Here is a 12,667-nt window from a genome sequence, read left to right on the forward strand (position 1 = left end):
AGCATAGCATGTAGTAGCAAGACTAGGCTTATACTCGAGTATATACAGTATATATAAAATGTATATATATAAAATTAGCATAGCATGTAGTAGCAAGACAATAAGCAACATATCCCTCCTAAGATCGATCAATCGCTCTCCTCACCTGGCCAGCACCACCCTTCGTAGTCACTGTTATCTTTCGTCTTGACATAAAAGCCCTGGGAGCGGATCTCGTTGTGAATTCGGTAGCCGGTGTCCACCTTGATGTGTGGGTCCACAATGCTTACCATCTGGGGTGAAGGAAGGACAGATAAAATGAGGTGGGGGGGGGGTCAGTAAAATCTGCCACCAAAAGAACAAGTGGACATCAGTCCTGTAACTTTATATAATAATGTAGTAGCTTGATACCCAACCGGATCCCCAACTTACCTTCCTCCCTTTGGCCGCCAAGCGCCGAAGCATTTCCTGAGGGTGGGGGAACTTGTTTGGGTCCCAGGTGAAGTAGCGTTTCCCGTCAGCGTGTTCAATGTCCAGCCAGATGACGTCATACGGGATGTCGTGCTCATCGAAGCCACTGTCCACGGTATTCACATCTTCCTCATCGTTGTAGTTCCAGCGGCTCTGGTGATAGGCCAAAGCAAAGAGAGGAGGCAAGGCCTGAGTTCCTGAAGAAAGGGGAAACAATAACAACACTTGGCTCATGGCTTTCAAAAATATTCAAAATCCACAACAGCCATAACTTTATGAGTCTGATGCCACTGCCCTAGAGACTGTCTCCAATTTATTTATTTATTTATTATTCATTTATTTATGTATTTATTTGGGACATTTATATCCCGCCCTTCTCACCCCGAAGGGGACTCAGAGCGGCTTACAAGTTATATGTACATACAATATATTATATTATTAGCATAGCACAATATAAACATTATATATTACTATATTGTACTAGGCCACTATACTGCAATATTATTAGTCATATTACATGTAATATATATTATACAATTATAATATTGTATTACAGTAGAATCTCACTTATCCAACATTCACTTATCCAACATTCTGGATTATCCAACGCAGTCTGCCTTTTAGTAGTCAATGTTTTCAATACAATGTGATGTTTTGGTGCTAAATTCGTAAATACAGTAATTATTATATAGCATTACTGCATATTGAACTACTTTTTCTGTCAAATTTGTTGTATAACATGATGTTTTGGTGCTCAATTTGTAAAATCATAACCTAATTTGATGTTTAATAGGCTTTTCCTTAATTCCTCCTTATTATACAAGATATTCGCTTATCCCAAGTTTCTGCCGGCCCGTTTATGTTGGATAAGTGAGACTCTACTGTATGATCATATTATTATCAATATCATATGTATATACAATATAAAATATTAGCATAGCACAATATAACAATTTATATTACTAAATTGTATTAGATCACTATACTGCAAAATTATTAGTAATATTATATGGAATATATATTATATAATTATAATAGTTTATTATTATTCTATAGTATTAATTATAATATTATTATCAATATTATATGTATATACAATATATATTATTAGCATAGCACAATGTAAGCATTATATATTACTGAATTGTACTATACCACTATATTGCAATAATATTAGTAATATTGCATGTACAGTAGAGTCTCACTTATCCAACACTCGCTTATCTAACATTCTGGAATATCCAATGCATTTTTGTAGTCAATGTTTTCAATACATCATGATATTTTGGTGCTAAATTTGTAAATACAGTAATTACTACATAGCATTACTGAGTATTGGACTACTTTTTTGTCAAATTTGTTGTATAAAATGATGTTTTGGTGCTTAATTTGTAATTTCATAACCTAATTTGATGTTTAATAGGCTTTTCCTTAATCCCTCCTTATTATCCAAGATATTCGCTTATCCAAGCTTCTGCCGGCCCGTTTAGCTTGGATAAGTGAGACTCTACTGTAGTATTAATTATAATATTATCATCAATATTATATGTATATACAATACATTATATTATTAGCATAGCACAATATAAGCATTATATATTACTGAATTGTACTATACCCCTATATTGCAATATTATTAGTAATATTACATGTAATACATAATATACAATTATAATAGTATATTATTATTATTATTATTATTATTATATTGTATTACATAATATTATCAATATTATATGTATATACAATATACATATATTATTAGTATAGCATAATCCTTCACCAGCCCCTCCCTTGCTATCACTTGCCTGTGAGAGATGCGTATTGTCTGAAGACATCACTGGGCTGAGGTCCAAGCATCAGGAACGCATCTATGATGCCGCTCTCTGACATCCAGCGGATATCAGTCTGCGGTGTCTCCCCGCCACCTTGCATATAGTCGAGCATCTTCCCAAAAAGGGTCTGAGAGAGAAGTTTGGGAAAGATCGTGTCAATTCAGACAGGACACTGAACTGGAAATCGGCATGATATGGTGAATAAACACAAACACAGCTTTGGAGCTCATTTTAAAGACATTGTCATGATCTCCAATCTTTGACATTTCTGGTCGGCTGACAAAGAACAGATGCCAGCCATAAAACGGGCCAGCCATAAAACCTCAATTACCCTCTGGTATGTGAGAGCCCCTATATAAATGGGACAAAGAGAAGGTTCTGGTATTCTGTACAATAAAACTTGTTGGAATCTACCAGCGTGTGTCTTGGTGCTTTTTCTGGTGGAAGACTGACCCACAGCACAACTGGGAGAAGAGAACCCAACAGACATGACACCTCTACATGTCGGAATAGCAGTACCTTGCCGGCCGTATTGGAGGTGATATCCACCCAGGTCTCAGCCGCATTGAGCCAAAATATCCCCAGTGTACGCCGTGCGTTGTGCGCCAGAAGGACCGGGACGGAGCCATAGAGGGCCATTGGATTGTAGAGCTCATACTGGAACACGTCCAGGTTGTAGAGGCGGTATGGGTCCCCTCCCCTGTCAAGGATTTTGGTGGTTAGAAAAATACACACAAGAACCCAATGAAACGCTAACATTGTGCTCTTATGATATTTCTGTGGGGCCAAAAGCCATACAAATAATGGATCCAAGCCCCAAGGTGGTAATAATAATACTTATTATTATTATTTTATTGTATGACACAGCAAACAAGATAGATATGCTGGATTTCGAGATGCTAACATTGGTATCCGTGCTCTTATGATATTTCTGTGGGGTCATAAGCCATACAAATAATGGATCCAAGCCCCAATGGTGGTAATAATAATACTTATTATTATTATTTTATTGTATGACACAGCAAACAAGATAGACATGCTGGATTTCGTATCATAAAATCACAAGTCGAACACTTCCCAAGTGTTTAGGACTGTGTGATGTATTTTCAGATAATGCACACAGATCCCAGTCGGGTGACCTTTTGCAGTTGGCAGATCGTAATTTTGTCAATGCCTATTGTTTATTATTATTATTATTATTATTATTATTATTATTATTATTATTATTATTTATTGTATGACATAGCAAACAAGATAGACATGCTGGATTTCATATCACAAAATCAAAAGTCGAACACTTCCCAAGCGTTTAGGACTGTGTTGTTGTTGTTATTATTATTATTATTTTCTTGTATCTCACCCCATCTACCCGAAGGGACTCTAGGCGTCTCACATGGGGACCAAGTCCAGAATACATAATAGTAGAAACTTAAATGTATGTATGTATGCATGGATGGTTGCGTGAATGTTTATGTATAATAATAATTCCTATATACTCGAGTATAAGCTGACCCGAATATAAGCCGAGGTACAGTAGATTCTCACTAATCCAAGCCTCGCTTATCCAAGCCTCTGGATAATCCAAGCCATTTTTGTAGTCAATGTTTCCAATATATCGTGATATTTTGGTGCTAAATTCATAAATACAGTAATTACAACATAACCTTACTGCGTATTGAACTACTTTTTCTGTCAAATTTGTTGTATAACATGAAGTTTTGGTGCTTAATTTGTAAAATCATCACCTAATTTGATATTTAATAGGCTTTTCCTTGATCAGTCCTTATAATCCAAGATATTTGCTTATCCAAGCTTCTGCCGGCCCGTTTAGCTTGGATTAGTGAGACTCTACTGTATTACATTTATTATTTTACTCTATTATTATTGTTACTATTACATTTATTTTACTCTATTTTTATTATTATTAATACATTTATTATTTGACTCTGATATTATTGTTATTACATTTATTATTTTTGTTACTTATTAAAAGGATACATAAGGACATTTGCATTGAAGAAGATGAGAATAATGATTTAATCAGAGTTGGATGGTCTCATCTGAAATTAGAGTTTTATGTAAATATTCCAAAACATTTAACCCACTGATGCCTTAATTAATGTAATTTTATTGGTATCTAATTTTATTTCTGAAATTTACCGCTCTCAGCTTATACTCGAGTCAATGTTTTCTCAGTTTTCTTGTGGTAAAATTAGGTACAGTGAGTCTCACTTATCCAAGCTAAACGGGCCAGCAGAAGCTTAGATAAGCGAATATCTTGGATAATAAGGAAAGATTAAGGAAAAGCCTATTAAACATCAAAATAGGTTATGATTTTACAAATTAAGCACCAAAACATCATGTTATACAACAAATTTGACGTAAAAAGCAGGTCAATTCACAGTAATGTTATGTTGTAATTACTGTATTTACGAATTTAGCACCAAAATATCACAATATATTGAAAACATTGACTACAAAAATGGCTTGGATAATCTAGAAACTTTGATAAGCGAGGCTTGGATAAGTGAGACTCTACTGTAATAAGAGCTTTATTTTTGACTCCCACTTCCATCTCCCTGAAGGGACTCAGGGCAGTCCCTCCCTGAAGGGACTCAGGGCACATGGAGACAAGCCCAGACAACAGCAGTTTAAAATACAGATCAATAAAATTTAAAACATAATAAATACATAAAAACATAAGACAACATCAACAATCAATTAAAACTTAAAGCAATAATAAGAACTGGACATACAGAGGATAAAATGAATAGACTCTGAAAGGGGTTCCTGAGATATATTATTATTATTATTATTATTATTATTATTATTATTATTATTATTATTATTATCATTATTATTTGTGTATGTATATTATATACACACACATCTTAAAACTCCAACTACTTGGAATCCATCTTGCAAACCCAACATGTAACTATGTTCTCAAGCTTACTCAGTCGTTCGCAGTCGGAGGTTGTCTGCGTGTTCTGGGATCCCGTACACATTTTCCATACCCGGGAGTGAGAAATCGAGCCCCACGGATGTTGGGCCTGTAAAACAAAAAATATACAGAAGGGGTCTGGGAAGCATAATGCAATTCTTGAGAAAAATTCACACTGAAAATGGCAACACATCTGACCTGATGACTAGTAAACTTCTGTTTAGGGATGTCCCTGTCTCAGCCACCCATTTAGGCAATGTTTGGATTTTGTCATAAATCAGATTTCTGAATTTCAGATATAGTCACACTGATGAGACTTACCATTCGGTTTACTGTCTGTGTGAGTCTTGAATGTTTCTTCCCAAAGCCCTGGTTCCTCTTCGGCCTCCTCTGCTCCTCTCGATGTTTCCTCATTCTGTAAGAAATAAAAATGGTTTGGTGTCTTGGTTTTGGGGCCTGTTCCTTTTTTTTCTGAACCAGTTTCAAAATTTCACCCTTCTCACCCTGAAAGGGACTGAGGGCGGATCACATTATATACATATAGGGCAAACATTCAATGCCCATATACACATAGAACCGAGACAGAGACAGACACAGAGGCAATTTAACCTTCTCCTGAGGGGATGTTCGATTCCGGCCACAGGGGAAGCAGCTGCTCCATCATTCACTGTGACGGCACTTCCTCATTCCAATGTTGTAAATTAGTTAAATTTGCCTCCCCACTTTATAAGTGGTACCTTATTTCCTACTTGATAGAGGCAACTACCTTTAGGGTTGCTAGGTCAGCAACGAGCAGGGGCTATTTTTTTATTTTTTAATTGACGGGTGCTCACCCTGCCATGGGCTGGCCTCGAACTCATGACTCATGAACTCATGAACTCATGGCCTCGAACTCATGACTCATGAACTCATGACTCATGAACTCATGAACTGGTCAGAATAATTTATTACAGCAGGCTGTTCACCAGCCTGCGCCACAGCCCGGCCCCGTATATACCATATATACTCGAGTATAAGGCGACCTGAATATAAGCCAAGGCACCTAATTTTACCACAAAAAAACTGGGCAAACGCTGACTCCAGTATAAGTCGAGATACCAATAAAATTACATTAACTGATGCATCAGTAGCTTAAATGTTTTTGAAACTTTACATCAAACTGTAATTTAGGATATGACTGTTCAAGTCTGATTAAATCATTATTTTCATCTTCTTCAATGTAAATGTGCTTATGTATCCTTTTAATAATAAGAATGAAATAATAAATGTAATAATAATAATAATAATAAATGCAGTAAAATAATAAATGGATTAATAATAAAAATAGAGTAAAATAAATGTAAAAGTAACAACAATAATAGAGAAAAATAATAAATGTAATACTGTAATAATAATTAATAGAGTAACATAATAAATGTAACAATACCAATAATAATAGAGAAAAATAATAAATATAACATATATACTTGAGTATAAGCCAACCTGAATATAAGCCCACCAGGACCCTCACCCAAGTATAAGCCGAGGAGGTATTTTTTCAGTCCTAAAAAAGGGCTGAAAAACTAGGCTTATACTCCAGTATATTATAATAGTTATATAATTATATATTATATATACAGTAGAGTCTCACTTATCCAATACTCACTTATCCAATGTTCTGGATTATCCAAGGCATTTTTGTAGTCAATGTTTTCAATACATCGTGATATTTTGGTGCTAAATTCGTATATGCAGTAATTACTACATAGCATTACTGAGTATTGAACTACTTTTTCTATCAAATTTGTTGTATAACATGATGATTTGGTGCTTAATTTGTAAAATCATAACCTAATTTAATGTTTAATAGGCTTTTCCTTAATCTCTCCTTATTATCCAACATATTCGCTTATCCAATGTTCTGCCGGCCCGTTTGTGTTGGATAAGTGAGACTCTACTGTAATACTAAATGCAGCAAAACAATAAATGTAATAATAATAATAAAAATAGAGTAAAATAAATGTAAAAGTAACAACAATAATAGAGTAAAATAATAAATGTAATGCTGTAATAATAATTAATAGAGTAAAATAATAAATGTAACAATACCAATAATAATAGAGAAAAATAATAAACATACCATATATACTTGAGTATATAAGCCAATCTGAATATAAGCCCACCAGAAACCTCACCCGAGTATAAGCCAAGGAGGTATTTTTTCAGTCCTAAAAAGGGGCTGAAATACTAGGCCTATACTCAAGTATATACAGTATATTATAATAGTTATATAATTATATATTATATATATTATAAATAGTTTATAGTACAGTCAGGTTGTGCAGCTCTCTTTTGTTTTGTTTTTCAGTGTACAGTTTGAGAAATCAAACCAAGGATCTAAGATTCTCCTTTCCCACCCAACAACCATTTTCTCAACATGGGAAACTCTAAATTTTCCGCCATTCACCTGATTACTGTTCTCTGTGGACTCTTGCTCTGCATCCAGGCTCTCGGCATCCCCTTCCTCTTGTGCTGCCGGCTCCTTTGGCGACTCTCTGGAAGAAAAGAATGGTTTCAAGCTTCCCCTTTTGGCAGACCCAAACAAAAAGGGGGTCTGAATTCACACCCTCCCGCTTCTTGACACAAAGAAAGTGCAAAACCCATTAGTCACTACCAGCAGCACACAAGGTCACAGACCAGCCAGTTAGCAAGGAGAGAAAAAGTGGGGAGGAGGCGTAGCTATAGAGCGGAGGATAACACAAGAACAAGCTCCAGTGTCCACCCCACTGTCCTGTTGGGCTCTTCAGCTTGGTCCGTTGGTCCAGAAATATAATATAATTCCTACATATAATTAATGTACACAAAAGAGGAAGTGGGTGCCCAAGTTCTGCCCTGTGTTTAGCTAAACAAGCAAAGGAAATATGTAACCACACAGATGTTGCTAGACTCAAAACTTCAATTTGTTACCTAGGATAGATGTGAGTAAAAGTAAAACACCTGGAGGGTCACAGGCTGATCTTTGATCAGAACTCAAGAAAACCATTCAAATGTATATTCTGATACAAAGAGGGCAGTTTCTAGCTTCCTCGGAATACAGTGGATCAAACTATCCAGTTTTATAATAATAATAATAATAATTATTATTATTATTATTATTATTATTATTATTATTATTATTATTATTATTATTATTTATATACTGCCCTATCGCACACCTTTGGTCAGAACTCAAGAAAACCATCCAAATGTATATTCTGATAGGAAGAGGGCAGTTTCTAGCTTCCTCGGGATATAGTGGATCCAATAATCCAAACTTTTATAACAATAAAAATAATAATTTATTTATATACCTCCCTATCACACACCTTTGGTGAGAACTCAAGAAAACCATCCAAATGTATATTCTGATACGAAGAAGGCAGTTTCTAGCTTCCTCGGGATATAGTGGATCATACTATCCAAAGTTTTATAATAATAACAATAATAATAATAATTTATTTATATACCGCCCTATCGCACACCTTTGGTGAGAACTCAAGAAAACCATCCAAATGTATATTTTGATACAAAGAAGGCAGTTTCTAGCTTCCTCGGGATATAGTGGATCAAATTATCCAAAGTTTTACAATAATAATAATAATAATTTCTTTATATACTGCCCTATCGCACATCTTTGGTCAGAACTCAAGAAAACCATTCAAACGTATATTCTGATAGGAAGAGGGCAGTTTCTAGCTTCCTTGGGATATAGTGGATCATACTATCCAAAGTTTTATAATAACAATAATAATAATAATTTATTTATATACCGCCGTATCGCACACCTTTGGTCAGAACTCAAGAAAACCATCCAAATGTATATTCTGATATGAAGAGGGCAGTTTCTAGCTTCCTCGGGATATAGTGGATCATACTATCCAAAGTTTTATAATAATAACAATAATAATAATAATTTATTTATATACCGCTGTATCGCACACCTTTGGTCAGAACTCAAGAAAACCATCCAAATAATATTGTGATATGAAGAGGGCAGTTTCTAGCTTCCTCAGGATATAATGGATCAAACTATCCAAAGTTTTATAATAACAACAACAATAATAATACTTTATTTATATACCGCCCTATTTCCTCGAGGGACTCAGGGCGGTGTCCAATATAACAGAAACATACAACAAGTTAAAACCATACATCAATTAGAACATTATCCCACATGAACATAAATAAATAAAACCTATAATCAGTATTAAAACCTAATGATAGTTTTCCAACGCACTTCTCCCTTGACTCAATTTATAAACTGATTTCTGAGAATTCACTTGAGTCCCCTTGGGTGAGAAGGGCGGGGTATAAATAATTGAAATAAATAAATAAATAAACAAACATTGGAGCTGCAGTGGCGCAATGGGTTAAATAAACCCTTGTGCCGGCTGAACTGTTGACCTGAAGGTTAGCGGTTCCGAATCCACAAGATGGGGTGAGCTTCCGTCTGTCAGCCCTAGCTTACAGGGACACGAGAGAAGCCTCCCAGCAGGATGGTAACACATCCAGGCAATATCCCCTGGGCAACGTCTCTGTAGACAGCCAATTCTCTCATGCCAGAAGCGACATGCAATATCTTTACAATAATAATAATAATAATAATAATAATAATAATAATAACAACAACAACAACTTCATTTATATACCGCTCTATCTCCTTGAGAGGACTCAGGGCGGTTTCCAACATTTTGACAGTCAATTGTCAAAAACATCATACAACAACTTGAACTCAGCCAACATAATAAAACAACATCATAACAAAGCTAAAACAGTAAAGTTAAAATAAACATAGTCGCTTCTGACACGATAAAAAACTTGGAACATTTAACAAGGAATCTGTGGGTATCCCAAAAGTCATTTTTTTCTTAAAGTTCAGGAAGACACATTATGAATTTATTGCAGGAAAGAATCAACGAACTTCACCCAACATAATTTATTATTATTATTGTTTATTTAAAACATTTATATTCCACCCTTCTCACCCCAAAGGGAAATCAAGAGTGGAGCACAACGTATATAAGGCAAGCACTCCATGCTAGGACAAAAAAAATTATAAATATACACAAACATTAAAATCAGTTATACAGTAGAGTCTCACTTATCCAACATAAACGGGCCGGCAGAACGTTGGATAAGCAAATATGTTGGATAATAAGGAGGCATTAAGGAAAAGCCTATTAAACATCAAATTAGATTATGATTTTACAAATTAAGCACCAAAACATCATGTTGCACAACAAATTTGACAGAAAAAGTAGTTCAATCCGAAATAATGCTATGTAGTAATTACTGTATTAGGAGCCTCCGATGGCCTAGGGGATAACAGCCTTGTGACTTGAAGGTTGGGTTGCTGACCTGAAGGCTGCCAAGTTCGAATCCCACTCGGGGATAGCACGGATGAGCTCCCTCTATCAGCTCCAGCTCCATGTGGGGACATCAGAGAAGCCTCCCACAAGGATGGTAACACATCAAAACATCCAGGCGTCCCCTGGGCAACGTCCTTGCAGACGGCCAATTCTCTCACTCCAGAAGCAACTCAGGTTACTCCTGACACGAAAAAAAATTACTGTATTTACGAATGTAGCACCAAAATATCATGATTTATTAAAAACATCAACTACAAAAATGCGTTGGATAATCCAGAACATTGGATAAGCGAGTGTTGGATAAGTGAGACTCTACTGCAGGGGTCCTCAAACTTTTAAAGCAGAGGGCTGGTCCACAATCCTTCAGACTGTGGAGGGGCCGAATTATCATTTGGAAAAAAAAATACCGGACAAATTCCTATGCACATTGCACATGTCTTATTTGTAGTGCAAAACAACAACAATGAAAGAACAATACAATATTTAAAAATGAAAACAATTGTAACCAGCATAAACCTATCAGGATTTCAATGAGAAGTGTGGGCCTGCTTCTGGCCAATGAGATAGTCAAGTTAATTAGGATTGTTGTTGTTGTGTGCCTTCAAGTCATTTCAGACTTTGGGCGAGCCTAAGTCTAAAATTATTTATTTATTCATTTACTACATTTATATATTACATTTATATCTCGCCCGTCTCACCCTGAAGGGGACTCAGAGCAGCTGTATGTGCATATATTATATTATTAGCATAGCACAATATTAGCATTATATATTACTATATTGAATGATACCACTATACTGTAATATTATATGTAATATATAACATATAATTAATATTATTATATGGTATTATTATCAACATTATATTGTATAACATTATAATATTATTATCAATATTATATGTATAAACAATATATTATATTATTAAAATGATATAAAAATATTATATTATAAAACTGAGGGCGGGGGCCAGGTAAATGACCTTGGAGAGCCACATTCGGCCCCCGGGCCTTAGTTTGGGGACCCCTGCTCTACTGTATCTACTTTAAAATCATCTATTTAAACCAACTCAGGACACTATGCTGAGGATGCCTGCCACTGATGTGGGCGAAACATCTGGAGGGAATGCTTCTGGAACATGGCCATGCAGTCCGGAAAACATACAACAACCCTGTGATCCCGGCCATGAAAGCCTTCCTTTGACAACACATTAAATTGGCACTGTTCCCAAATAAAATACACAACAGATGGACCCATGTGTCTGCAAGGAAAAATGCATTATACAGAACAAGAGGTCGAACAGTTTGTGAAATGTGTACAACAAAATATGGATGATTTTTTTTTCTTTTATCCTCTTTTTATTTTGGAAGAAAACAGATCAGAAAAGTGTGAATTATATCTCATATATACCTCACAACCTCTGAGGATGCCTGCCATAGATGTGGGCGAAACGTCAGGAGAGAATACTTCCGGAAGATGGCCATACAGCCCGGAAAACACACAAGAACCCTGTGACTTCTATCCCCAAGCTACGTCTACGGGCAGGGGAAGGCAGAGCCACTCTCTAGGCAGCAAAAGGAAGTGGGGGGAGGTTGAGAAACAGTAGCAGAAGCTGCAGATTTACCTAGAGAAAAGATTCTTGACGCTATCCCAAATGCTAACGACCGTGCTACTAACTTTTTCCGAGAAACTGAGGGGCCGAGCAGGAGGGGGAGGCACGAACCAACAAAAACAGAAAACACAATGAGAGTCAGTGCATGGAATCTCAGATGGCACAGCCCCTACTTTGGCCCTGCTCCAGCCTAGCCTGGTGAGGACAACGGGGTCGGAAGCAAGTTAGGAAATAAAAAGGGACGGATGGGTGAACTAGCATCCCCTATATAGAAAAAGCCTGCTGCTTTTCCTAAGCCAGACTCCACAAAAGTGGTGCCATTCCATATATGTTGGACTACAAGCCATATTAATAACATGCTATTCTAATTATATATATATATATATATATACACACACACACACACACACACACACACATATATACATATATATATATCA

The 12,667-nt window shown here is 35.9% G+C and overlaps 1 protein-coding gene across 5 annotated transcripts in view; it reads right to left on the reverse strand.

The window, feature by feature from the left end:
- The window catches only part of ganab (glucosidase II alpha subunit), a 52,163-nt gene that overhangs the window by 17,420 nt on the left and 22,076 nt on the right, over positions 1 to 12,667 (reverse strand). For 4 of the 5 annotated variants that reach the window (XM_062965460.1, XM_062965461.1, XM_062965465.1 and 1 more), the window contains exons 6-13: positions 12,240 to 12,305; positions 7,676 to 7,763; positions 5,551 to 5,644; positions 5,242 to 5,338; positions 2,805 to 2,985; positions 2,259 to 2,412; positions 412 to 647; positions 146 to 272 (exon numbers count right to left, since the gene is read on the reverse strand). In XM_062965460.1, the coding sequence (XP_062821530.1) occupies positions 146 to 272; positions 412 to 647; positions 2,259 to 2,412; positions 2,805 to 2,985; positions 5,242 to 5,338; positions 5,551 to 5,644; positions 7,676 to 7,763; positions 12,240 to 12,305 (1,043 nt within the window). The remainder of the gene's footprint in view (positions 1 to 145; positions 273 to 411; positions 648 to 2,258; positions 2,413 to 2,804; positions 2,986 to 5,241; positions 5,339 to 5,550; positions 5,645 to 7,675; positions 7,764 to 12,239; positions 12,306 to 12,667) is intronic. The other variant, XM_062965462.1, reaches the window with a different exon arrangement.

The sequence above is a fragment of the Anolis carolinensis genome, unplaced genomic scaffold (assembly GCF_035594765.1).
Source record: "Anolis carolinensis isolate JA03-04 unplaced genomic scaffold, rAnoCar3.1.pri scaffold_14, whole genome shotgun sequence".
Lineage (NCBI taxonomy): Eukaryota > Metazoa > Chordata > Lepidosauria > Squamata > Dactyloidae > Anolis > Anolis carolinensis.